Source organism: Canis lupus, chromosome 16 (genome assembly GCF_048164855.1).
Source record: "Canis lupus baileyi chromosome 16, mCanLup2.hap1, whole genome shotgun sequence".
Classification (NCBI taxonomy): Eukaryota; Metazoa; Chordata; class Mammalia; order Carnivora; family Canidae; genus Canis; species Canis lupus.
The window spans coordinates 48,616,836-48,643,654 of record NC_132853.1 but is presented as its reverse complement, the minus strand read 5'-3'; the positions used below and the strand labels follow the sequence as shown (position 1 = coordinate 48,643,654).

General features: G+C 45.1%; 1 protein-coding gene and 2 non-coding genes across 8 annotated transcripts in view; 2 read left to right on the top strand and 1 right to left on the bottom strand.

Annotated features, from left to right (window-relative positions):
- Positions 1-633: 633 nt before the first annotated feature.
- Positions 634-704, top strand: LOC140607644 (small nucleolar RNA SNORD104). The gene has a single exon (XR_012009603.1). It is a non-coding gene; the product is annotated as a small nucleolar RNA SNORD104 (small nucleolar RNA).
- A 199-nt stretch (positions 705-903) lies between these two features.
- On the top strand, positions 904-1,037 carry LOC140607662 (small nucleolar RNA SNORA76). The gene has a single exon (XR_012009621.1). It is a non-coding gene; the product is annotated as a small nucleolar RNA SNORA76 (small nucleolar RNA).
- An 881-nt stretch (positions 1,038-1,918) lies between these two features.
- Positions 1,919-26,819, bottom strand: part of TEX2 (testis expressed 2) — a 101,753-nt gene continuing 76,852 nt past the window's right edge. For 5 of the 6 annotated variants that reach the window (XM_072781138.1, XM_072781139.1, XM_072781141.1 and 2 more), the window contains 6 exons: positions 23,329-23,428; positions 14,797-14,929; positions 8,995-9,120; positions 7,090-7,299; positions 5,073-5,193; positions 1,919-3,578 (listed from right to left, as the gene is read on the bottom strand). In XM_072781138.1, coding sequence (XP_072637239.1) covers positions 3,456-3,578; positions 5,073-5,193; positions 7,090-7,299; positions 8,995-9,120; positions 14,797-14,929; positions 23,329-23,428 — 813 coding nt within the window. In that variant the 3' untranslated portion in view covers positions 1,919-3,455. The remainder of the gene's footprint in view (positions 3,579-5,072; positions 5,194-7,089; positions 7,300-8,994; positions 9,121-14,796; positions 14,930-23,328; positions 23,429-26,819) is intronic. The other variant, XM_072781143.1, reaches the window with a different exon arrangement.

Below are 26,819 nucleotides of genomic sequence, written 5' to 3'. Positions count from 1 at the left end.
CTTAATCGTCATAACTTTTTTTGATATCATTTTCCTCAAACTGAGGATCGTATCACAAATTCGTCACAAAGACAGGATTTGGTTGCACACCCTCTACTTTCAAAAACAGGCTCTTTTTTTTACCCAAACAGGTTTTCAATTCAGGAACGAGGTTAGGCTGCCACCTAGGTACGCTCAGCTCCTCGCCTAGCTCCTGGCACGGAACATCTCAAACAAGTGAGCGCCAGCTGCGTCCCGTTTGCAAACTTCCCTTCGGTGTACCGTACAGAGACACGCTAATTACGAGCACCCGATTTACGCACGGAAAGAAATCCACAATTTAGGACACAGCGCGCCTTGCGGCCCTTCTTTCACGCCCGTCTCTATGGTTGGCAGGTGACCACTCTACACTCTGGAGGACTCAGCGAGGACAGCCTCTCCTGAGGCCCCTTTACCAGCACGTGACCGGAAGTCTGGCTTGCTATTGGCTAGAGCCGGTAGAGCCCGCCCAACCGCCTCCTGTCAGTTCCTTTAAGTAGAAGCCAGAGGCCCCCGCTCGGCCTTTCGGGGACTGTGACGCCGGACCGGCCAGGTGCGTTTGTGTTGGGCCCCGGCGGGCCGGCCCGCAGCCTGGTGGGTCGCGGGGGGCGGCCTGCAGTGATGACATTCCAGAAAAATGCACGTGTTAGACTGCTGACGCGGGTGATGCGAACTACAGTCTGAGTCGGGCCTCCGCGGCGGCGGGCAGGAGACGGGCAGGCCCGCGGGCGCGCAGCCGCTAACCACCGCTCTCGTTCTTGCAGGTTCCGGCTGGGCCGAGGACGTCGGAGCTTCCTGCCCTCCTCCCCGCCCACCTTTACCCCGAAGCCTCGCAATAAAATGGTTTGATCCAGCGCTGGTGTTAAGCGTCTTCGTCGTCCCGACGCGCTGCCTTTGAGCCCCCGCCGCGCCTGCGCGTGGCGCCGGGGGTCAGGCTGCAGCGCCAGAGCACGCGCTTGCGCATAACTGGGGCCGCCCGGTTCCCCCGCCGGCGGCCCTTTTAACCGCGAGCGACACGGCGGCACCTGCAGGGGACGCGAGCGTGGGGCGGGGGCGATTTGCGACTCCAGCCTCAGCCCTTGAAGCCGAGGCTGAAACGCCCCGGGCAGACGCGGCGATCCTCTAGGCCCCGGTACTCAGGGCCCTGCATGTTTCCTGGAAGTCCTGGCCTCCGTGGTCTTCGAGACCTGCAGGCTAACCGCGGCGTGGGTGGCCTCTGGAGGGAGGGAGGGAGGGGGCTGTCCGTGAGCAGCTGGAAGGGCCGCTGTATACTTGACGGGAACTGGTTTCAGTCTTGAATGCTTCCATGAAGTTACCTCACCTGGTTAAGGTGTAGCAGCGACCCACTTCGAGAAACTACAATTTAGGGTCAACTGCTTACCTGGATACTGTGCCAAGCATGGGAATAAAAGCTTTGCAGTTTAGCCCAGTTAGCCTAAACAAGGTAGTTCAGATGAAGTAGATCTTATGCATTGCCGGGCACATCAGGCACCTAAGTAAATGCACAGTCCTTCCCGGTCCGGATGATTGGTGGTGGTCTCCTCTGGGTTTGGGTGAAATATGCAACTTCGAGTACCAGGCAGCTCTGTTGACGGGCAAGGATGCCCAAGTGCAGTGTTTAACCTGCTTTGGCATGTAATAACTGGGGCATCCGAAGTTAACAGGATTACTAGGCTATTGAGGGTGTAAAATCCAGCACAGAAACAAAGACGGTCGCCCTCAGGTTTTTAAAATCCTTTGAAGATCACACCTACCTCCTAATATTAGAAAACCCATCTAGTGATCATACCAGGAAATGGAAGCTGCTTTGGCAGCTTGAGTGCCCAAGTGATCTGTACACCTTGTTTATCCTCTCCCTATTAATCTAAAAAGGAGGATTCAGCAAAAATAACTTAGATGCTTATCTAGTATTTGACATTGAGATATTTATTTTGTGAAACAAAGCAAGCGATTGTAAATCCCCACATACTATTTGAGTGCAATAGGGTAGTCGTGTGTAATCTCTTTACACAGTAGTGCATCTAGTCCTTTGCCTTTAGTTATTGCACAAAAATTATAGACCAGTGAACAAGACATGCGGACTGACAGGCAAATTGGCCTACACATTGAGAAATTAGAAAACAGTACACCAACTGGAATGATCAAATAATTTAAGTCAAATGTTTTAATGGTGCAATTAAAGTAATCAAGGGTTCAAATATACTTTTTCAATATATTAGTTTCTTTATCTTTAAAGTCCTGTTCAGGCAAGGTGCTGTTTAAAAAACCACTATTAGCTTTGTCCACAGATGTTATCAAAAGTTATCCACGGTAGTTCTGATGTTGAATGCAGCTTTAAACAATAAAAAATTGTGTTTAAAGAGTACTTCTCAAAGCAAATTACATACCTAGGGAGCCCCAAACTTATAAACTAAAGATTCTGACACAAATGCACAAAATAAAGTTGGCAACATTAAAGAAAGGTCACATGAATTTTGAGATAACGTAGTGTTTAATGTTGAGCAAACTTGGTCGTGACTCTCAAAAGTGATAGAGTTCTGTTTTGGCTGTCAGAGGAGGAAACTGCCCGCAACCTCAAAATACAAATCAGATTAACAAAGCATTTTAGATGCCTATATAAAGCACAGAGCACATAGGAAGTGCCAGATAGAAAGATGGCTCTGGCTTTCTGCTCCCACCTCAATCCATTATGTGCAGTATTTGACATTTTCACATCTGCTCGTGTCTCAGGAAAACATTTGGGATTAGAAACCAGGTGATTGTACCTCATTGGTAGAAGGCTTTGGATGGTTTGATCTCATGGCTTTGCCTAATGTTCACATAAATCCCACTGTCCCCACTCGAGCTGATAGTATGTTAGTGTGTGTATGTTCTATGGCTACTTGCTTCCAAAATGCACAATAGGAAAAAAGTTGCTATGCATACCTCTTTTTTATCATCCATGAAATGGTTCACACAAAATTCCACTCCCCACCCTCCACACATTCCTGAATTGACATTCAGGAAGTATGGAGGGCTGTATCACCTATAAACTAGGAGGAAACGTTCCATTGTGCACTGGCCGCCTGAGGAAAAGCTTTGGAGTTGAGGCAAGGGGAAAGCCTTCCAGCTGTATAGCTTTGCTCTTACTGTGCTCTTTGGCTGCCACAAAAACTGGTGGACTCAAAAAAGCCATGGTGTGAGTCATCTGTAACCTCCAGATCCACTGTGGTGACTCTTCCACAGTCTTCTTTGCTGAGTCAAAGCTTTGCAGCAAGGCATTTTGGGCCCCAGTTCCCAGATGCGTGGAATGACGACACGTCACAGTGGAATGGGCACCAGCAGGCAGAGGGCAGAAGCTGTGGCACGAGGAGGGGCCAGTGCTACAGCACGGATGGCAGCCAAGAACCCCACACCTTGAGCTAGATCTAATACTGGGAAGGTCGGATCTTCACCCATCACAACTGATCAGCAGCCTCCACCAGTGAGTCTTTGAGGAGGCAGGAGGCGGAGCGAGGGTCCATGGCTGAGTGCATTATAGGGATATAGACATCATCCATGTTTGGCATGACAAAGACTTTCTGAAGGAAGAAAGAGACATGTAGAAGAATGCTTTTAGATAAGTTTTAAAAGTACCTTTTCACATACATTCTAAACTAGCTCCTGTCACATTTAAAGAGTTGAATCACATCAGCACACGAATACAAGAACCCAGTAAGTCAGCTCTGAGGCAGAAGCGCCTTTGATTTCATGACATATAGCGACATTACTCATGAATTCATCAACCTTCAACACCATTACTTTAACAGAAATGGCTTAACCTGCTCATGGTATTTCCAAATACTATGTCCAGAACACATATTCCAAGTGAATTTATTCATTTAAATCTTAGCAACAAAATGTAAGCTAAGTTTTTTCACCCCCGAACAAGACAGCTATATAAGAAGGAAATCCTACTCTAATGAACACACGAAGAATAGTGATTGATAGTAATGGTGCTTTGCCTATCCTGCTTATAAACTAATTTTACATAAGTGAATTTTGGCAATGCACTCATGAAGTCTCCAGTAATACCCTCTTATGAAAGCATATATGAAAGCAAAAAAAGGTGGCTATGGGAAGTGGTAGCAATTACCCATCAACTTCCCAACTTGCCTCAAAATACCAGGTGCAAAACACATATGGTGGCTTCCAGAAGCCTGGGTGGCTCAATCAATTGGGTGTCCAACTCTGATTTGGGCTCAGGTCGTGATCTCAGGGTTGTGAGATGGAGCTTTGAGTTGGACTTCAAGATGAGCTCTGTTCTCAGCAGGGAGTCTGCCTGAGATTCTCTCTCCCCTCCCCCCAATAAATAAATCTTCAAACAAAAACAGGTGCCAACCTCTGTCCCTTTGTCTTGTCTTTTAGCTCCTTGTACCCCAATACCCCTGAAAGAAATGGCCTCCTCTAATTCCTATTATAGGATCTAGGAAAAGGAAAAAACTAAAGGTTCAAATTACTTTTCCACTTGGTGATATTACTAAACTTTACAGAAACTGGTTTTCAGTTAATGTTAGTCCATAGCCTTTAAATATAAGCTTTTATTTATAAATATAAACTTTTAAAGGCAATAGCTCAAAGTATACCATGGCAAAAATTAGTCTCCTTCAAAAGGTGAAGTGCATTATGAAGTAAATTGTTTGCCAATCCATAAAATCTCAAAACACAACTGTGCCTCGAATGTGATAAAAATTTGGTAGAAGTAGTCATCCCAGGGCCTCGACTACATTGCTTTTAGCTCTGGTGACAGAAAACAAGGCAGACATGGAGAATGAGTTCTGGCTTAGTGACTCACCTTTTGGGTTTCCTCTGAATTACTTAACAGGGTTCTGTGGATAAGGTTCAGGATTTCTGAAACTGGACCTAAAATGTTATGCCTGTTCGATCATGACAGGTACTTTCCTAGGATGAAGGTCCAAAGCTTTCATTAGCTTCTCAAAAGAAGATCCTGACCCAAATGAACTTCAGAACCTCTGTTCTGCTCTGAGCTTTGAGAGTCAGGTGAAACGCACACCAGACAAACACCACATGTTTACCTGAAACTCTTGTTCCAGTTTCTTCTCTATCCAGTCTGTCACATGAACTAAAGTCACTTCTCTCTCTCCAAGTTTTGGCCGAGCTTTCAGCTCTACATATGGTGGCTTCCGGAAACCATACCTTTTGAAGAAGACAAGTAGTAAACAATTACATTTAGACATTTAGATGCAAAGAAAGGAAGGACATAAGTACCAACAGCAGACCTAGTTCACTTGCCCAGGGCTTTATCACTATTTTAATTGTTCTCTTACTCTGAAGATCCCCTCTAAAAATGATGCAAAGCAGCCAACGCAAATTGTGAGCTCCCACATCCCCGGGCCGTGTGTAGGACTGTGATGATCTGACAACAGTCCTGACAAAATGGTAAAGTCAGGAAGCACCACTGGAAAAGTCTGTGACCTGGGCACTGCTTTCCGGTTTTTTGTTTTTCCTGAAACAGCAAGGATCTTTCTTGTTTCTTTTTCAATAAAGGTAGTGTACATACACTACAAAACCCAAAATATACATGTGTATAAAGCATAAAGGGAAAGATACTGCCTCTCTGAATCTTACCCCCAAGACACTGAGAGAAGGACTACTGAGAGAAGTGGGGTCGATTTTCCCCACACTCCTACATAAATAGAGAATATTCTATAACCTGCTTTTACGTTCCATACCCCACGGCATGCTTGTTAAGGCTTCCTAATGGAGCAGACTGACACTCAGCTGGTAAAGGATCCAGACAAGAGACTGTGTGCTATCAAACTACCTAGAAGTTTTTCGTCCATCTGTCATGGATCGATGTTTTAAAAATTACAACAAAAATGTCAAATTGCTATAAGCATTTCTAAATCTCTCAATATCTATACTTAACTTTATGGATTAATAACAAATGCAGTGGGTAGTACTACCCCAGAAGCCTTTAATTTTATCTTCCACTTGGGCCCCCTGCTCAGTAGTGAACCTGCTTCTCCCTCCCTCTGTCACTCCCCCTTGCTTATGCTCTCTTGCTCTCTGTCAAATAAATACAATCTTAAAAAATTGTTTTCTTTTCTTTCACTAAGCAGTAGCACCTGTAACTGATTTTTTTTATTTGTTCCCACTTTTTTTTTTACAATGAAAATACTACTGTCTCACAACAAAATCTATAAAGGTATTTTAAAGTTTTTACTGGGAAACACCAATATCATCATCAAATAGTCAATTCAAAAATCGCCTTCTGATCATTCTTATAAACCCTTCCTAATGCCAGGGATATGCACTAGCATGGAAGTTTCACTCTAGGATAGAACAGAGCTATCTTTTTCATACCATTGTAATTTCTGGTACAATGAGACCTCCTACAATCACTGTGTACACTTATGTACATTTTAAAGGACCTAGAATGCCAATCTTAAACTTCAATTCACAGATAGTGATTTTCTTCTACAGGACCCATGAATAACAGGTTAGTTCAGTGGTTCTCAATCTTGGCTTTGTCCCCCAGGCCCTGGATTCTGGGAACTGGGTGCATCTTTGTTCTTACCAAGTCCCCAGGTGACTGTGATATGCAGGCAGGGTTGAGAACCACCAGTTCAATGACAACTCCTTGGACAGACCTCCTACCACAATTACCAAGTGCATAAGCTCTGCCTCCTTAACATCTAGGTCTAACCCAAGGAGTCTTCCCTAAGCACCACAGGCTCTGCTGCATGCATGAACCCCTTGTGTAAGGTGGGGTAACAGTGCTACCTATCTCTGCAGGATGCTGTGTGGACTGACCAGGTGAAGCAGCTACACCCCAGGCCAGGCAGAGAATAAGAGCTTTACAGATGGTGGAAAGAGCTGGCTTTAGAAGACTGAGAAGAAAAACATATGAAGATAACACTTAACATGTGAACGAACCATTCACAGAAGAAAATAGAGTTGGATTTACAACAGACATTACGTTCCATGAAAAAACGTGTGAAAGTGCTTCTGCCCAAGAGGAGGTACTTCCCATAATGTCAAGGGTAAGCATGCTGGGATCTTTCTAGCCACACAACAGGCTGTACGCACCATATCCGGTCAGTCGGCGGAGGTGGAATGTTGACTGCCAGGGTTCCTCTGCATTCTTGTACTTCCACAGTTAGCAGCAGGGGTGTATTGGAGACTTCTTCAATCTTCTTCTTAATGAACTCTGTCTCAGTTGCTTTTTGGAAGTATTTTGACTTGGTAATCTTATCAACAAACCTCATAATCTTACTTGTTCGATGACCTCCCACATACCTTTAAATGAGGGACACAGACAGGTGTTAGTATAAATTTTGCTCCTCCACACACACAAACTCTGTGGCTCTTCGTTCACCTCACTTTAGACCAGAGTTTTTCAACCGAAGCATTACTGACATTTTGGACTGAGTATTTCTCTGCTGTAGGGTCTGTCTTGGGCACTGCAGGATGGTTAGCAGCCTCAACCTTCTAGATGTTAACAGCAGGCTTCCCCCAGTCATGATAATAAAAAATTGTCTCTAGACATTGCTGAATGTCCACCGGGGGTGGGGGTGGGGTGCCGGCAGGGGCACAAAATAACCTCTCAGTGAGAAACTACTACTTTAGAGATGGTATGGGGATCAGAACCCAAGTCTTGACCCATGGAGAGACAAAGTTGTCACAGTGCAGAGAAGACATCAGACCTTTCCTCCTTAATAACCCTCTGCTAGTGACTGTAAATCCTGTGTCCTCTTAGAGGAATCTCCCCATCTCTACACTTCAAAAAGGAAATCATGCTGCATCAACAGAGACATAAAATACAGTATTTAACTGACTGTCTTTTAGGTGATATATCAATTTTAAATGGCAACTACTTTTCAAAGGGCTTAGAACTTCTTTCTAAAAAAAAAAATGCTAATCAAGCTGGCATGCTAGCAGGTCAAGAAAGCAAGCTTTTCTATCAGGTCATAGTTACCATAAGACTGCTTTAAGAAGGGAAGATATTTGTTTTTTAAAAAACGCACACATGGGCAGCACGGGTGGCTCCAGTGGTTTAGCGCCGCCTTCAGCCCAGGGTGTGATCCTGGAGACCTGGGATCGAGTCCCACATGGGGCTCCCTGCATGGAGCCTGCTTCTCCCTCTGCATGTGTCTTTGCCTCTCTCTCTGTGTCTCTCATGAATAAATAAAATATATATTAAAAAAAACCTGCAAACTTTAGATATCAATTTCTCAAATGTCTGGATTCTTTTCATATTCTGTAGGATTTCAAAAGTGAATAGGCTGATATCTTCTTACAAGTGCTTCTGAATCTCTGGTTTCTTTACAATCTTATTTTCTTCAACTCACCTTAAATAACTAACAGATCCTTACAGAGAAGCTATTTAAGCACTCTGATTATTCCAGAGTCCACATAACAGTCAAAGGGAGCTCTGAAAATGAAGTCATGATCTAAAAGATCAGCTAAGTGACCCACATCTTTAAAACACACCAAAGAAATCACTAGACTGTTCCAGCCTTGCTAGAAGGAACTGGCAGGCAGCTCAGCATAATTGTGACCCGACTGAAGGGGAGCAGTGCTCTCCACCCGGCACCAGGGGGAGGTGTTGTATAAGCTGTGCCCCTTGCGAGAAGCTCGCCTTTCAATTCTCTATGCATAATTTTCTTATATTCAAGTGATGCATCACTAAATTCTACTCAAACTAATACTACAATATATGCTGAACTTGAATTTAAATAAAATCTTTAAAAAATACTTTTTTTTTTCAATCGCCCAAGAAAGCCATCCAGATGGGGACCTTCTTAGCTAAGAAAAGCTATTTGGATCTTTTGGCTGTGGGGCCTGGAGTTTCTAGCCACTCTGGGTTCTTAATGCAAAAACCATTCACTCGATGTGAAGGAGGAAGAAAGATTACCAGGAAGAGGGGGAAAAAAGCTCACTCCCAACTTGGTACCCCAACCCCTGGAGACCCTCAAAACTGGATCCACTCACCCTTCAGCCCCCGGGAGAAGTGGTTTGTCTCCTGCGCTGGGCTCTGGAGCGTCGTCTTCATCAGAGGAGCCAGCACTGGAGGACTCCTCATCGCTGTCCGCCAGACAGTACGCCCTGGGCCTGCAACTGATCAGGGCAGAGTCACCACCGTAGCCTGTCCTTCAGGCTCTGCTTAGAAAGAGAACACACATGCTCCACCGCTAACAGGTCCTCAGTCTCCCCACTCTGCCCAGAAAAGAAGAGGCCCAATCCAAGAGTCCTCGGATTGGTCAGGCTACCCAGGAGGCTCTTCAGTGCCAAGTTCCCTAAGAGCAGTGCAGAGGACTTGGACCTCAAGAGTTCTATTTTGTGCATGCGTCAGGACAGGTGGTGGGAGTGTGATGCAGTCCACACAAAATGCAGGGATCTCATCAAAGTGCAGCAGGAGCCAAGTGGGAGGGTGAATGGAAAGAATGATGGTTGCAGGGGTGAGGTGACAGCTTATGTTGGCGACATGACCTCCCCTCACCCATGACGGGGATGTTCAGGCAAGTCCCTTGACTCTGGCTGAGTTTAACAGCTATGATGCTTTCTTATTCACCTCCACATTAGTTTTGACTCGAGACTCCTTTCTAGTGAAACTACATATGTTACCCCATACCTGCCCTAGCCCCTAAAGGCCATAGAAAAAGCTAACAATCACACATGACAAATCTCAAGGGACTCGGGGAATCAACTGACAGGAGAACCCAGGAAGTTTTCTGGAGAAATACAAATTTAAAAACCATTTTAAAAATAAAGTAATAAAAGCATGTCTAGGTGGTTCAGCAGTTGAGCATCTGCCTTTGGCTCAGGTCATGATCCCAGGGTCCTGGGATACAGTTGCACATCGGGCTCCCCACAGGGAGCCTGCTTCTCCCTCTGCCTGTGTCTCTGCCTCTCTCTGTCTCTCATGAATAAGAAATAAATCTTTAAAAAACAACAACAACAAATAAAGTTATACAAAGCCTCATCAACAAGCAAAGTCTCTCATTCATCTTCCCAGGTTGAATACTCAGTTTCCAGAGGCATAGGGATTACTAGATCACCAGCAGTGGCAAGTGCCCCTCTAATGGTATGGGACAGGGGAGGAGGATTCTTGGCTGAGCTTCAGCCCCATAGAAGGCAATTTCCTTCCTGGATGGTGGCTTTGCTTCAGAGAAGCAGAGAGGCAGGGTCCGTCCCTGAGCCTCAGAGACTTAATTGGGATGAAGCGAACAAGAGACAAAGTAGTCTCTGAACACACTAAGCAACCAAATAGTCACAAAGCAGAGGCAAGGCCTTGTATTTTTGATAAGGACAAAATTACCAGGAGAGAGGAGGGCAGTGGAGCTTAGGTCCTATCCTTACAGGTGCAATGCCTTTGAGGTCTTCCTCTGATCTCACATCGAGCAGCCATCCCTTGGCCAATGGGGACCAAGGGCACCCAGGGCAGAGTACATACAGGAGGGCAGACTTAAAGGCCCAGCAGAGGCCCCAGCCCTGGAAGGGTGGGGCTGAAATCTCCACCCCTGAAACAGGAGCTTGACTGTAAGAAGACCCCACCAGTGTCCTCCCTGGCAGGACACCCGGATCTTCCTCAACCCCAGCTCTGAAACATGAGAGCAAGCTGTTTCAGCCAACAGGCTTTCATGTACAGTTAAAGGGAAACTCCCCCTGCAGATACAAAAGGGCATGGGGATAGCATCTAACTGATTCTTTCTCCTTCCGTTAGAATCCTGGCTAGTCCAGGAATGTATATGGGTGCTCATTGATCACAAAGCCATTTTGGAGCTTTCCATGGTTAGGCAGTCCTTACAGAGATCTTCTCTTATATAAAATGTGCACAGCAAAATATTATTCCCAAGAAAGCCCAAATTGGGTGTTGAGATGAGGAAAGTTGGGGAGTCAAATCCCCAGATAACACAACCAGCTGAGACATCCATTTTCCTTGTCCATAAATACAATGACTAGGCTCCCTGGGTCTCAGACCTAGAGCTATCAGATGAGGAGTCTGTGTCCTGACTGCACAGGTAGCCTGTTCCCCATCCACGCAGCACTAAAAAAGCTGCCTTGAGATCTGGGACTGCAGTGAAACCTGCTGAGCCACCATCCCCTCCTGTCCCCACTGGTATTTGTCATCTGGCAGCCTCCAGACTTGAAGCAAAAGATGCCAAAGGCTGAGCACTGCAGAGAGCTCTCAGGTTCCCAAATTAATCCTCTGCAGGATAGAGAACAGGATAAATTTTTGTGGCTGAAGTTAATAATTTAGACAATGCCCTATCAGTTAAAGTAGATTAGGTGACATGAAATTCTGATTTTGACCAAACAGTACCTCTATGTGGCACCCAATACTTAACTAATTAAATGGGTAACTAAATGTTTGGCTGTTACTCAGTTTTATAACTGAACATGCATTTTATGATATCATGATGTCAGTATGAACTTCAGAGAAAAATACACTGCACATTCTTAAATAAGGTGTGCTAAACATAATAAGCCTAATTTTTAAAAATGCTTCTTAGAATCCAGCTATGATATCCTTTCAAAGAGCCACCTTAAAGGGCTAATTCTAGTTTTGCTGCCTCTGCTAAAAATCTATTTGGATATGAGCTTGGAGTCAGATACATAAGAAAAAGTGAATTAAGCACAGCCCTGGTGGCTCAGCGGTTTAGCACTGCCTTCAGCCCAGGGCGTGATCCCAGAGTCCTGGGATCGAGTCCCACGTCAGGCTCCCTGCAAGGAGCCTGCTTCTCCCTCTGCCTGTGTCTCTGTCTCTGTCTCTCTCATGAATAAATAAAATCCTAAAAAAAAAAAAAAAAAAAAAGGATGCATAATTAGATTAAACAGCACAGTGAGGTGGCCACACAGGAGAATGTATTTTCTTGGGAGTGAAATTGGCACCATTCATTTGCCACAGACATGCATGTGCGTATACCCACAGAGCGAGACCAAGTCACAGTGTGGGCTGCAGGCACTTGGCTCACAAAACACAGGAGCTTCAGGGTTGTGGTGGTTGGGAGTATACTGTGACCTAGGGACCCAATTCAGAGGTCACAATGGCCCCCCTATGGGGACTGTCCCACCAGACCCAGGCTGCAGTGGAAGAACATGAACTGGCCAAGTGCCTCCAAAGCCACAGTTCCTTTAGAGAGCAGCCAGCCTGTAAAAAATTCCCCTTACTGACTCACTCTGGTCCTCTTCAAGTCACTTCCTAAAGTTACTACCTGAATTCCACTTTGAGCACCTTATTGCCCCAAGGTGATGTAAACTACAATATGTAAGAGGGTGGCTATTTGGGAAATAGAGACTAAAGGAAAAATATCTACAGATATAAAGACATATTTCAGAGAAAGGACTTCACTAGAATAAAGCAACACAGATTGGCATTTCTCACTATCATCCTCAGGATAATAACGTGAGGACATGAACAAACTTTCTAACAATAAGTGGGGCTTCTCACAGGTTGAGCAGCTTCTTCTAGAGACTCCCCAGGCCACAGTCATTTGCACACTTGAAGGGGACTGAAAAGAAAGCCATGAAACAAAGCAGAGGCCCAGCCACAGCCTCCACTTTGGAGAGATTTGCCAATAAGGAATTTCGGTCTCTCAGTATTTAGACTTAGGGGGATTCTGGTGTGCTCATGATTGAGGAAGTGATGAAGTGGGTTCTAGAATCTCTTCTGGGATTAGGTTCTTAGTTATGGATGGGCTTTCAGAGGCTCTCAGTGCTCCCAGAAATTGTGAGTCAAAACCGTACAGGTATAGACATTTTCAGGGAGGATCCAGAACTCCTGAATTCCTAAAGGGGTCCTTTATATATATATATATATATAAAGTTAAAGATCTATCTTTCTAGGCCTTTTTCTCTCAAATGAAGTACTTGGAATGGGTTTTTTCCCTTGCTTTTAAAATTAAATGACAGCCAATTACCCATCAACATATAACGTAACACCATAGGAAGAGGCAAAACATTTTATACCCGCTCTACTAGGACAAAAATGGTACTTCAGAAGTATATTACAAAATATACCATCATATTCCAAAAGCAGAGGATTTTTTTTTCATGTAGTCTGGAGAAGCACTGCTTACTCAGAAACATGCCCATCCTCTTTGATCAGCCAAGGTTTATGAACTTGAAATTGTGCCAAGAGAGTCACATGAACGTGGCACACCTAAATGGCCAAGATCTCAGGGACCTGGCTGTGTTGGGGCCCCGTCTGCTACCCAAGACACCCCTTTCTAAGGAGTCCAGTCACCCTGTGCTGTTGAGAATGGACTCCTTCCACAAGGCTTCTGACATTTGCTCTGCCCTCTCCTGTATAGTTAGAACTCACTTTCAAGGCTGCTTCTGCCCATGGTGCTTTGTCTTACAGGCTGGGCAGCTAATACACAGCTGTGCATGGCAGTGGGGTGGGGGCGTCCAGACACAGGAAATTGAGTCTGATTAGAGAACTAGATCAAAACACCAGCAACTCAGATGAGGGAAGTTGGCAAGACTTTCCCTCCCAGGAAAGCCTCTTATGTACTCTGACCTCAATCCTCTTAGGTCTACAAACTGAGCCTTTATGTTCAGGGACATGATGAAACGACAAGCTTCCTAGTGGCGTCACATGGGACCAAACAAGACTCAGCACCTACAGGGTATGAAATGCTACATGGAGAGTTGATAAACACCACTCACCAGAAAATACAATCCACAGATTGCCGAATCCAAACACATTTTAACAAATAGCAGAAAAGTGAAAGGAAAACAGCACAGATACAGGTTAGATTGCATACAGGTAGGGAAATTCTCCAATTGTTAAAATAACATTTCATTAAGTAACTGGGAGAAATCAGAATAATCTAAGTAAAAGCACATTCTCAAATGTCTAACCATCCCCCCCTCTGCCAATCTGCTATGACCATATGTATGAATACAAGCACTAGGTCAGCATCATAACCAAGCAAAAATCTAAGAGTCTGTGTGTCTTATATATAGACCCTGCGAAGGTGGCTCCTTGTGGGGTTTTTCTGTCATTGTACTGTTAATTCCATGCCAACGGATAAAAATGTGAGAAGTAGACTCTAATCAGTATTTTTAGTTTGGTCAAAACAATAATATAAAGGAGTATTTTAAGGCATATGGAAAACTAAAGTTCCAATTTATCCATTCTAGGCCTCTAAGGGGGAAAAAATAAACCTTTATTACCTATCTCACGAATTTGAAATATTTACTAAATCAAACAAACTGTGGGCAGCAGATGCAATATCTTCTACAAAGAGAGGAATTTACTAAGTAAATCAATATTTTATTATTTAAGGAAAATACATCTCAAAACACTTTAGAAGCACCCTGTTGGCTACAAGATCAATTGAAATAATTTAGACTTTATGATTAAAGCAGATGGACCGACCCCCCCCTCCCCCCGCCCCCTCCAGGGACCTTAGCCTTCCCACACAATGCTGTTTGTGGCTGCAAGTTGACAGAGGAAGTTTCTGAATGAGGATTCTTTTCACAGAGCATTTTCTTGTGCAGATGAGCCTGTCCTACTGGTCTGAGTCAATGATGCTTTCTGAATAATTGCTCTGTGTGCCCCCCTGGCAGCAATGAGGCCAAAAGGTGCTGAGCAGAGGTGGGGACTCCCAGTCTTGGGGAGATGGAAGTCGGGAACCCCTCCCTGAAATCCTCTGTGGTCCAGAAGTACATGCATGGAAGCTCACTCAACATCCGAGGCTATTACACATCCAAGTTGCTTCCCAAAGGCTAGAGGAAGAGGTTGGTTCCCCGGGGATGGGTTAGTAAATTTGTATGGCCCCTTACCCTTCTTTGCCAATTTCTCCAACCTTCAGGGCTTCAACAAGAGGCTCTTTACCTAGTTTGGTCAAATTCATTTTGGTCTCGAGAGTCATCAGAAAGGACCCATTGTAGGACATTTCCAAATCAATCCACAGTCCTGGAGAGAGAAACAGTGAAAAAACAGAAGGTTCCCATCCCTGCCAAAAACACTATAAGTGACAATATAAAAACTTACATTTTAAGGTACTGAAGTAGGTATCACATTGAAAGCCTGTAGATTTATATTGCCTGTACTATCAATGCATGCAACAGGAGGTCATGTAAAGAAAAGCTCCTGGAAATGGTTCAAGTGTTTGTCACTTTGCCAACATGTGAATATCCATTAAAATGGTGAGCTCAGTGCAACCTGTCAGTCCTGGAATGGTCCTGTTCTCTGGGTTTTTCTCGCATTTATTTATTTAATTTTAAAAATGATTTTATTTATTTATTCATGAGAGACACAGTCTTCTCACATTTAATAAGAAAATACACTCCCAACAGGAGGATGGCTTGACCTAGGGCAAAACCAGGACAAAGTCGCTGATTCCCAGCCAATTATGAGGAAGAAGAGAGGTGCGGAGACCTCACTGAATGCTGGGCTATTCTTTAAAGCCACACATGAGAACCACTGCCTTAAAATAACCTCATGTTGGTGGGGGAGTGGAGCACAGGAAATGTTTCAGACTGAGCTCAGTATGATTGGGATAGGGACAAACATTTTTAGCACCCTATTCTTTCTGGAAATTGCTTAGTAATGGAAACAAAAGAATTAATGTTCAAGCACCATAATTATCCAGATAAAGTGGGATAACTGCTTTGTACCTTAGTTTAAAACCCTGTTCCTTAGAAAAGACACCAGTATCAGTGAGATCGTATCTAAGAGGGTTTCAACTTTGTGGAATTTCAGTGGGATGGCCCACCAACAGAAGCAGTCACTGACCAGAAGTCCAAAATGCAATCAGAGATTATCTCCTGACCTTCCACACAAGGACTCTAGGATTTGGGGTAGAACATGCTACGTTGTGATTTTTAGACTCAAGGTTCTGTGACACTTCATGGACTTTCAGTCAAAATGTGATTGTTCAAGTGGGTGTTTAAATGTTAATCCACTTTATAGATCCTCATAAGATGCATGACAACATCTAAAAGGAAGCAGGAAACTCATCTAAAACCATCGCTGACACAGAGCAGCATTTCAAGCAATTACAGTAAATAATCTATCCCCTATTTGGCTACCATTTTAGATAAAAGCTTTGCTTAACCTCAAGAAGCACTAATGGTGTAATTCCTCACTACAGGCAGAATAATTCCCATTTTGTTTTCAACAAATTCTTTTTATCATAATTAAAGGTAATTGTTTTCCATGAATGACATTAGGTGACATGTAGGTCAATTGTGACTTTGTTTGTAGCAACTCACAAAACTGCTTTATTTCTTGCTTACATTAAGCAGTTAAAAATCATCAATTAGCTTGCTCTTCATAGGTAGTTACTGGAAACAAAGGGTACATCTGCTTTATTTATTTTTTTTTTAATTTTTTTTTTAAAGATTTATTTATTTATTCATGATAGACATAGAGAGAGAGAAAGAGGCAGAGACACAGGAGGAGGGAGAAGCAGGCTCCATGCACCGGGAGCCTGACGTGGGATTCGATCCTGGGTCTCCAGGATCGCGCCCTGGGCCAAAGGCAGCCGCCAAACCGCTGCGCCACCCAGGGATCCCGGTACATCTGCTTTAATGAAGACATTTAGTCATTAATCACTTCCAGTGGAAAGGGAATAGGGCAAAAAGCCAGATATGAATAGGCTTTAAATTCAGTATAGATAGAACATCAATAAAGAAGGTATTTATTGCTGTATAATATGTCGACCTTTTTTAAACTTGAGAATCGATAGACCCCAACTACCTGGCTGTTGTTATGTATTCAGAAATAACTTCTGAGAATCCTGGTCAGGTTTCTAATAAATATTAATAGTGTATGTAGTGCCTTTGAAGATTGTCATAATAAAGGCAATGCAGAATTTTCCTTCTTATAAAGTCCAAGGTTTTGTCTGTCTGTTTTTTTATGAGGAGGTGTGGATACAGCTTAGTGCACTGCTGACTTACACCCTGGTAACTGGAACATCCTGCCCAGTGACATGTGGTTCAGCGCTCCCTCCGCCAGGAGTTGAAGTGAGGCAGGCAGAGGGAAGATGCATGTGGAGCCCTAGCACATGGACCAGGGCTGGAGTTCCCTTGCAAGTTTCTAGATCTCCTCATGTGCACAAGGGAGGGACTGCACTGCCTCTTCAGGGGAGGGCTATGTCCATCCTGGCCAGGGCTCGTCCCTCTGCTGTCACCAGCCCCATGTCCTTACTTCCAGGACTCTCTGCTCCAGCCTAGTTTTCTGCTGCTGCCAAGGCAGATGGGGACTGAACGAGAGAAGGCCACTGGGCCAAGGGGACACAGGGCAGGCAGAGAGCCCTGTCTGGGCTGGGGAGGGTATGAAGCATGGACATCTGATCCAGCCTCTGCATGAGGAATGGGGTCGGTTTTTTAATGTCATTATACAGGCCCCAACAGGCCCACCCCCAGGGCTATGTCCAGCCCTGGCTGGCGGGGAGAATATGAAGGAGTCAAGAAGGTCTTGAAAACTTTAAAAAACAGATATAAACTGCAACCATTCCAACAAATTACTTGACACACTTGCTTGCATTTAGATGAGGGTAAGGAGACTATTTTAGCATTAGGTGCAAAGAACAACTTGCTTCTGTGACAATGATTTGGCGAGCCAAAGAGCCCCCCGAGAACCCTGGAGCACACACAACCTGGAGCCGAGAACGACCAGTCACGTCACGGGTCAGTTGGGAGGCTCCTGCCTGAGAGGACTGGACAAGGAAATTAATGGCACCTGGGAGGCTGTCTTCTCCTTGTGGACAAATGTGTCAGCAACGTAAGGATGGAGACACACCCTGTTCCACCAGCGGTGTCTTAACCAAACTGAAGGCCACTCGCCTGGATGAACGTGGTTGCAGAACTCTCTCTTTTGTGCTTCTGACAAATGTTAAGACTCCTGTGAGGCATTCCACTTAAAATGCTGCTTTCTGTCACGATCTGCTCTTGCTAGAGCTCAGGGACAAAAACCAGAAGTTGAGCAGAACAAATTTTTAAGCCTTTAATAGGAGTAAGGCTGTCAGTGCATTCAGAGGTCTCCAGAAAGGCCATGAAAACAAAGGGTCTTTGTTAGTCTGCTTGGGCTGCTATCACAGAACACCACAGATTGGGCGGCTTAATCAGCAGGCATTGGTTTCTTGAAGCTCTGGAGGCTGGAAGTCTGAGATCAAGGCACCGGCCAAATCAGTCCCAGTCAGTGTTCTTCTGGCTTGCAGAAGGCCACCTTCTCCCTGTGTCCTCACACGGCAGACAGAGAGAGCAAGCTAGCCCACTGGTCTCTGCTCATGAGGGCACAGTCCCATCATGAGGACCCATCCCTCATGAACTCCTCCAAACCTAATCACTGCCCCAAAGCCCCACCTCCAAATATCATTACATTGTAAGTTAGGCCTCTAACATCTGAACTGGGGGGAACAGGGGAACACAAGCGTTCAGTCCATAACAGATCCTCCCCCACACAAGAAAGGGTCCTTGTGCAAAGAGGATGTCCAGTGATGAAGAGTGGCAGCTGATTACCAACAAGTCCCTACAAGACGGCACTTCATCTGGCAAGATGGGGAACAAAGTGACGATGACAACTTCAGTCAGCTTTCATGCCAGAACCTGTGAGGAGCTCAGATGGCTGCTTTTCTGCTCTTCCGCCAAGGGCAGGATCAGTTACCACCATCACCACTTGGAGGGACACTGCAGCAAAAGTTACAGCCTGTTCCACTGAAAATGTTTCTCGAATTCTCAGTGCAAGACATTACGGCTAAAGACACTGAGATACATCCCCGCCTTCAGGCACCTTAGGCTCGAAGATGAATAAAGATGGCCAGGGGCACCTGGTACATGGGAGATAAGCATGTCTTAGCATGTGTCACCACGGACAGCATGAAAAGAGGCCCTTCAGCCTTCTCTTGGTATTCTATTTGACAGACACCATGCCTCAGAACAGTCTAGCTGTGGCCATGGATATCTAGTCATTTCACTCGGCAGCTCATTGTTTTATTATTATTAAAATAGCTAAAAGGCATCAGTCTCACTGGAGTAGGCTTAACAGGATACCTGCTGCTTAAAAGGGGTAAGAGAACCCAAAGCCTTGCTCACCTGAGCTTGGCCCTTATGTTATCTGCTCCTCCATTTCCCTCTAATTGTGACTATTACTGGTTGATTTTCACTTTGAGAGGCACCATTTGTCATCCAAAGAACAAACTTCTTAAAATGGCACATTTAATAACATATCATGAACAGATGTTGGTTAATGGGTTCTTAGAAAAGCACACCGGTGATTATTTTGTTCCTGGTGCCATATTGCTCACTCAAATACCACAGAAAATTAGCATTCCTTGTATTAGGATGTATCTTTTAGGACAGATGCTCTCTACCTGCAACTGTTCTCGGAAACAGCTCTGCCTCTCAAGATTGATCTAGTCACAAATCAGAGTGTCCTCTCTTCCACCCCAACAGAGTTCCACAAAATGGTATTTTTCTCTCTTTTCTGGAAAAAGTAATTTTTCTTCCTGCAACATGATCTGGTTAGAGTGTGTGGGTCCATTCCTGTCAGCACTGAGCCCCACGGTCTGGCCCTGTCGCTGTGCTCAGCCCTGGGTTGGCTGCTATATTTGCTCTTAACAAGGGCATAGTGGAAGGAATGGGCGGGCCACAGACGGACTCTGGGTCCAGTTTTCTGCAATACTCAGGGGCAAAGTAACTTCAGTTTCAGCACTGGATAAAGGTACCAGGCACTAAAGGTTAAGGTCCAGAAGATGATCTGTAGATGGCGGACACCAGCAGTCACAACCAAGGGCATCTCCGAGAACAGACAAGGTTCCTGTTCCTGTGGGACACGGTATTCTTGCCATAGAATCCAATACCTTCTGTCATGTGTTAAACACATGCGCCGCACACCCTGGAGACTAAATGAATTAATCTGAATCTGAGGGGTCACAGCCCACATCCATGGTTCATCCTGACATTGGGTGACATGCCTGCGGGTACTGCCCAGGTGTCTGGGCCCACTGTGCAGCCTAAAGGAAGAAAAAAGACCTATACACATCCCTCAGTCAAAGGTGCACATGGAGTGAGCAGGGCTCAGAGATGAGGTGGGAGGTGCACAGCCAGTTTCCAAGGGACAAATCTTCTCTATCTTCCATCTACCTGCCACTGGTAGGAAGTGAAGACGCCCCTGGGAAAGGTGGTCATTCAACCTGAGGAAACTGGCTGTGTGTCCTGGCACTTGGACAGGCCAATGGTAGCCAACATGTGATTTCAGAACTATAGGCGTTGCTTAGTGGCAAGGCCACAACAACTGAGAATGGCCTTTTTCTTTCCATTTATTCCTGTAAAATGGGTCAACTGGGCACCAGAGCCACCCACATTCTAAGCTCTCCAAGAGCAGCAGCAGCAGCGAAGGTGCCACTACTAATGGTAAAAGTAACAACAGCCGGCACTTCCCACGCTCCTCTTCCAGGGGCCTTTCATGCACTAACCCACTCCACCCTCAGACCAGCCTAGCCTACCAAGTCATATAGTCTCCTCACTGGAGAGAGCAGTTAGCAGGGTTTATGGAACCTGCCCTAGGCTGCAGAGTGGTGAATCCCAAAGCCTGACCCCAGAGCTGTGCTCAGAGCCACGGGTCATCCCCTCATCCCGAGGATGGAGTGATCCAACCAGCTGTGGTCCCAACAGCCAGCCCCCTCCACCCCCTGGCCAGGTGCTTCCAACAAACACGCACAAGTTAGGAAACATTTAAGAAAGAAAAAAAAAGGGTATGTGTGGGGATTCCCTCCCTAGAGATCTGGTGGCCGCCTTTACAGGGCTTGCATTTCCTTGGAAGGTGAGCTCTGCTTTCCAGAGTCAGTGTTAGCCAGTCACCACTGATTTTCATTTCCTTCAAAGAAAAGTTTACCTTAGAGCAATGGAATCCAAAACAACACATTTCCTTTATGTTTATTTCTATTTTGACTATCACATGCATCCTTTGCAGACTTGGAAAAGCCTAATTTGATGGAACTTTTAAAAACCACAGGCTTTATGTCTTTCATCATTCCTTTCTTTCGTAACATTTCCTCCCTTGTTACATAAGCAGGCAGACGTCTAAAACTTGCCCTGAAAGGAGTTAAATAAGAATCAAATGGATTAAAAACCAGCAAAGCTTTGATCTGGGTAGAAAAATGTCTTGCCCCAGAGGAAGAGGAAAGAGACTTAAGCATTTGGTGAATGTCACTCAAAGCCTGACAAAGCTGCCCTGGGAGGCCGCAGAGTTCAAAGCTATAGAGACACTCCTTAGATGCCGCAAAGCCCAGTTATGGCCCTGCTTCTTTCTTGCTGGAAATTTCTACTAATGCAACAAAGGACAGAGATAAGAGACTGCTAACACATTAGGAAATAGAGCATGTCCACATATTATTTACTTTATTTAAGCTTGACTCTGTGGAGGTGTACATTAGCTGATCATTTACCAGCTTGTTACAATTCCTAAAAGGGCAAACAGCAGGGCAGCCCGGGTGGCTCAGTGGTTTAGTGCCGCCTTCAGCCCAGGGCGTGATCCTGGAGACCTGAGATCAAGTCCCCCTGCATGGAGCCTGCTTCTCCCTCTGCCTGCATCTCTGCCTCTCTATCTGTGTTTCTCATGAATAAATAAATAAAATCTTAAAAAAAAAAAAGAAAAAGAAAAAAAAAAGGCAAACAGCAAAGGCGAGTCCAAAGCCCACCAGAGCCAGAGGAAGGCAGGCAGCCATCAGGTGGATGAGGTAGAGATCCTGGCTAGGTACTCACCACACAAATAATGTATCTTTTAACATTTCATATGCTGTTAAAAGAATTCTAGCTAAACTGTCTGCAAATTACCTTTTCTAGTTTTACCCTCAGTGAACCAGAAAACAGCTAAATCAGGAGCACATGGATTCAATAAAGTATAGACATGGTCAAGGGGTTCCAGGTGTTCTCAACACACAGGTATTAGGTGGACTTTGGCATTTGCAAATAATACTCTGGTCTATCTCTGAAATCCACGGGATGCTAAAAACAAGGAAATACAGGCTCAAAAAAAAAAAAAATACAGGCTCACTGTTGGCTGAAATACTGCTCAAGAGATCATCAGAGCTGCTAATTGTAGGGCTAGAAAAAAATCTCTGTATTTACATCAAATGTATACAACACAGAGAGTGATTTCACTCAACATGATTCAAGAGCCATCTGATACAGCCATGCAGAAACAAAAGTAGATGCTATAGTCTCTAAATTTACAAAACATTTACTTTGAAACAAATATCAGTCTCAGAAAGTTGTAATTATTTTCTCCCCTACCTTGGTCCTGTGCCTTTTGAGGAATGATGTCAATCCAGTTTAGGTGGAAAGAGGTATATAATGAAAAGGACTACTACAGAAAAGAAGTCAACTGCTTCCACGGTGGGAAGATTTTGCCTGCCCGTTCACGGACTATTCTGACTTACTGGCCTCATGCCTATTTTCACCCCACTCCTGTGTATTAAATTTTCCATCATGGTCCTTTTAAGCCCATGTGCCACAAAAGACACATAAATCTTTACATCATAATTTTATTTAAATGCTATATATCCGAATCAACTCTTCCTGCCCCAACCCACAAGAGTAGTTGTAAATAACGTGTCAGGAGTAGGTCTTATTTTTTTTTTAATTTTTTATTTTATTTTATTTATTTATGATAGCCACACAGTGAGAGAGAGAGAGGCAGAGACATAGGCAGAGGGAGAAGCAGGCTCCATGCACCGGGAGCCCGACGTGGGATTCGATCCCGGGTCTCCAGGATCACGCCCTGGGCCAAAGGCAGGCGCTAAACCGCTGCGCCACCCAGGGATCCCAGGAGTAGGTCTTAAAACTCAAATCTGAGCACCTTCCCCCAGCAGACAACCATATTCCCAAAATATTGCTGACAACACCTGTTTTCATTTTTAAAACACTTACTGAGCACCTACTAGGTGTGGAAAGGAACAGCAAGATGTAAAGCATGAAGGTCAGAGAACTTGCAACCTAGGGGTTGGGTCAAGGCAAAGGTGTGAGTGCGCACAAGGAACAGTGGCAGCTCTTGGTGAGAGCTGAGGGCTGCTGGCTATTTTCTAAATCACATAAAAGCCAACAGGTATAAAGCCATGTCTGGGCTGGGGCAAGAATGGTAGTGATCCGAGAGACTAGAAGGATTAGCAGGGAGATCTATTCCTAATCTGTTCCTCATCAGCTGAAAGCAGTGACTTAACAACAGAAAACAATCAAAGTAAGACAGATGCTTAAAATGTCCCTGAACTCCCTCCCAACACAAAGCTTTCGTATTCGATCTGCAGAGATGGAGACATTTCGACACTCATATAAATGGTCAGTTCTCTGCGAGAGATTATTAAGAGTTACCTTGGTGATCAACGTAAGGCTTGAAGGCCTGAAGGATTTTTGGCATAGCCACCCCCATGTCAAGTTCCGTCAGAGTTAGTTCATTCATAAAGTAGGGGAGCTGGAGGAGAAAAGTAAACAATGAATGAGACATTAGTAACCTGGTCAGTGTTAGAATTCAGCATCTGCTCAGAAGGAGAGAAGGTCAAGGTTTTGGGGACACATTCATTTCCCTGAAATTTACTGAGTACATACTGCATATGAGGCATCATCCTACAGAGAGAGCTGTGGACAAGTCAGGCAAGCTCCTTGCTATCCTGGGGTTTATGTTGGAGAGGTGGTAACAGATAAATAAGTAGATAAATAAATAGTTTGAGAGAGTGGTTAGTGTTACAGAGACAGTAAGGCTAGTGGTGGGACAGAGGGAGCCAGGATGTGGGTCGGGGGTGGCTATTTTGGAAGTTGGAGAAGGCTTCTGTGAAGAGTGCCGATTGGCCAAAGACCTGACTGAGGAAGGGGGAGCCAGCCATGCTGGTCAGGTTAACAATGCCTGGCTAGAGTGTGGGAAAGTGGATCCCTCTTAGACTACTAGTGGGGAGTTAAGAAATTGCTGTAACATTTATGATAGGCAAATTCACAATATTTATTAAAATGCTTGGAAAAAAAGAAAATTCACATCCCTTGATACAGTGCTGGACATTTTCTGTTTGCACCCCCTGGATTCAAGTTCTGAGAGGCTGGTCTGTGCAAAGCACACCGATGGGCTCTCCTGCCCTCTGGCTTCTGGTTGGGCTGGCCGATGGGATCCACCAATGCGCAGGGAAGAGGGGAGGTATTTGGAAAAGAGTGCTGTCAGGTATTTGTCCCCTCCCTCTGTTGAAGGCCACAGCTCCTGTCAGACAGGCAACCTCTCCACACAGCCATGGTCTGGTAACTGCTCCCTGCTTTCCCCCTACAGAGAGTGCTAAGAGCTCCCCACTGCTGCCAGCCCTGGGTCCTGCCCTGTTCTTGGTTTCCTTACATTGCCCCACACATTTATAAATCTTTTCCTTAACAAACTCTCCTCTCAGGTGATGCCACTTGAGTGTGCCATTTGTTTTCTGCTGGGACCCCAACTAATACAGTGTCAGTAGGAACCTGCTCTAAAGGAAATAACAGGAGTACTAATATCATGCTTAGAAATTCCTACTTTGCCTTGAGACTGAGGAATTAATTCATCTATTTCTTTCACCTGAATTTAGGTATGTGTATATATTATTATTTTAATTTGTAGTCTAGTCTTCATTTTAGTATAAGATATAAATCAGGGATCCACTTTAAACTTTTTTCCCCAATGCCTTCTCAGGCGTCTTATTGAACAACCAATACTTTCCCCACTAACTCGTAGCGCCATCTTTATATATGAGATTCCCATGACACTGGAGCCTATAATGAGCCCCCAGTTTTTCTACCAGCATCAAACTGGCTTTTTAAAATACACATACACTGAACATTTCCCATAAAATGTGGTAACATTTAGCCAGGCATGGATTTAATGCCTATTTTGGCTGGACCTCTTCAGCTAAGTTGTACACTTTGACAATTCACCAGAGAAGTTTCTCCTTCTCTGTTTTTCTGCAGGGGTGGGATAGTTAAAGAATTATGACATCTGTGATGAACAAAATGTGACCAAAGGCAGTACTCAAATGTGCATTTTGAATTGGTGGTTGCTGGATATGGAAAACCTTTTTTCCAAGGCATCACTGTTATGTGGTGGCTGACCTTCCAATCAGCCTACTTGGCCAAGAACGTAGCCAGATTCTTGCACCTTTGCCCCAGACTGTCTATTATCATCACTCTAATACCCAGTGAGTCAGGAGCATGCTGGGTTTCTATGGGAACAGGAGTCCAACACTGATCAAGGGGAGTGGATGCAGAGATGGCATTCCCAGTCCCCTGTCCAACCTCCCAGCCCTCCCACTCTGTACTCTGTGGTTCCTACAAGGGTAGAGGAGGGACCTGAGACAAAGGGCTGAGGGACCAGGGACTGGGAAAGACTCAGCAGGGTTGGGCCAGGCCTAATCATCAGTAGGCAGAATGAGGAGGGGCTCTGCAGGGCCCAGATTCCTACTTATTCACCTGAGTGCCTAACTCCAAGATTCTAGAACATCTCTCACCCTTCCCCTCCAAATCACAACTGCTTTGAATAAAAACTCTTAGAACAGGCCCCAGCCTAGTCAGCCTCCTTCCTACTCTGCAGGGGAAGGCAAGGAAACGTCACTCCTTCTGCTCTTTTCTACCAGAAACTCTCTTCTTCCCACCCAAAGGCATCACAGAGAGACAAGAACCCACTGCATGTTCTTTACCCTCTTAAGTGAACCCAACTGGACATTCAGGTGAATGGAACATTCTCAGGTTGGTGGGAGGAACTGCTGGAAGCTGTCTGCAATAACAACATTTGCTGACACAGGCATAAGAGGCCCATGACTGAGGGCCCCGGGGCAGTGTTGGGAGGGGCCGGCTGAAGCCAAGAATGTACTTGCTGTTGGGGCAGAAACCCAGATTGTTTTAAACCATCACTGGGCACCAGATACACACACAGGGCTGCTCTTTCACAACATGAGTCATTATCACATGTGAGGGTGACAATCTGAGACCGCAGGGCAAAGCCAGCAAAGAGTTCTCCATATGTCAGGCCTTGAAGGGAAACCAGGAGATGGGAGATCTTTGTCAAAGCTCAGGCTCCTCCGGCTATTCTGGCTCTTGTATTGGCCATTAACCAACACTCACTACTAGATTTAGTTCTTTCCAGAATATGTGGCTTTCCAGAATATGATGATCAGAGTCTTTTTGGTAGGGGTGGCAACAGGTTCAGAATTGGTAGGAATATCCTGCTGCCTTTCTGTTTATTCCATTATATCCAGGGTCTCCTCTAGTCTTGCAGGACACTCAGGTATTGACCTGCTGGTACTACTGGAGCCAGGCCATTTTTTCCATCCTAACCTTCTAGCACTTCTGACCTCAGTTTTAAGTCTGCAAACTGAAAAAGCCCACATGACCAGCAAAGGGAGAAGATGAAAATAAAAGACTTTCCCTCAGCTTCCTCTGGAATGAGAGAGCCTATCATTCTCCAAGACGGTAGAGGATCCATGGACTTCCAGCACTCAAGAGAAGCGTGGGACAAGACCCTGCCTCAGTTTGTTTTGGAATGTGTGTAATTGGGACAGCAACGTCCTGTCCGGAGTTGAGGCACGCCCTGCTTTCTGCCTCCCACTGCCAGGACTCCCAGCCCTCATGTTCAGGGAAGGGCCCCCAGCAGTCTTTGGGAAAAGAAGAGGGCCAGCCCCACTTGCGTGTCTTTACCCAGAACTCATCAAGCTCTCCATAATTTTCTAAAAAGGGGGAAGAGGTGGAGTGAGCTCCAGCTTGGCTGCTTGTGTGCGAACATGGAAGGGTCACTGCTGCTTCCTACTCCCAGTTGGACCTGGCTAGCAGAGTGGTTTCAACCCTCAATCTACCTGAGAAACAACAGG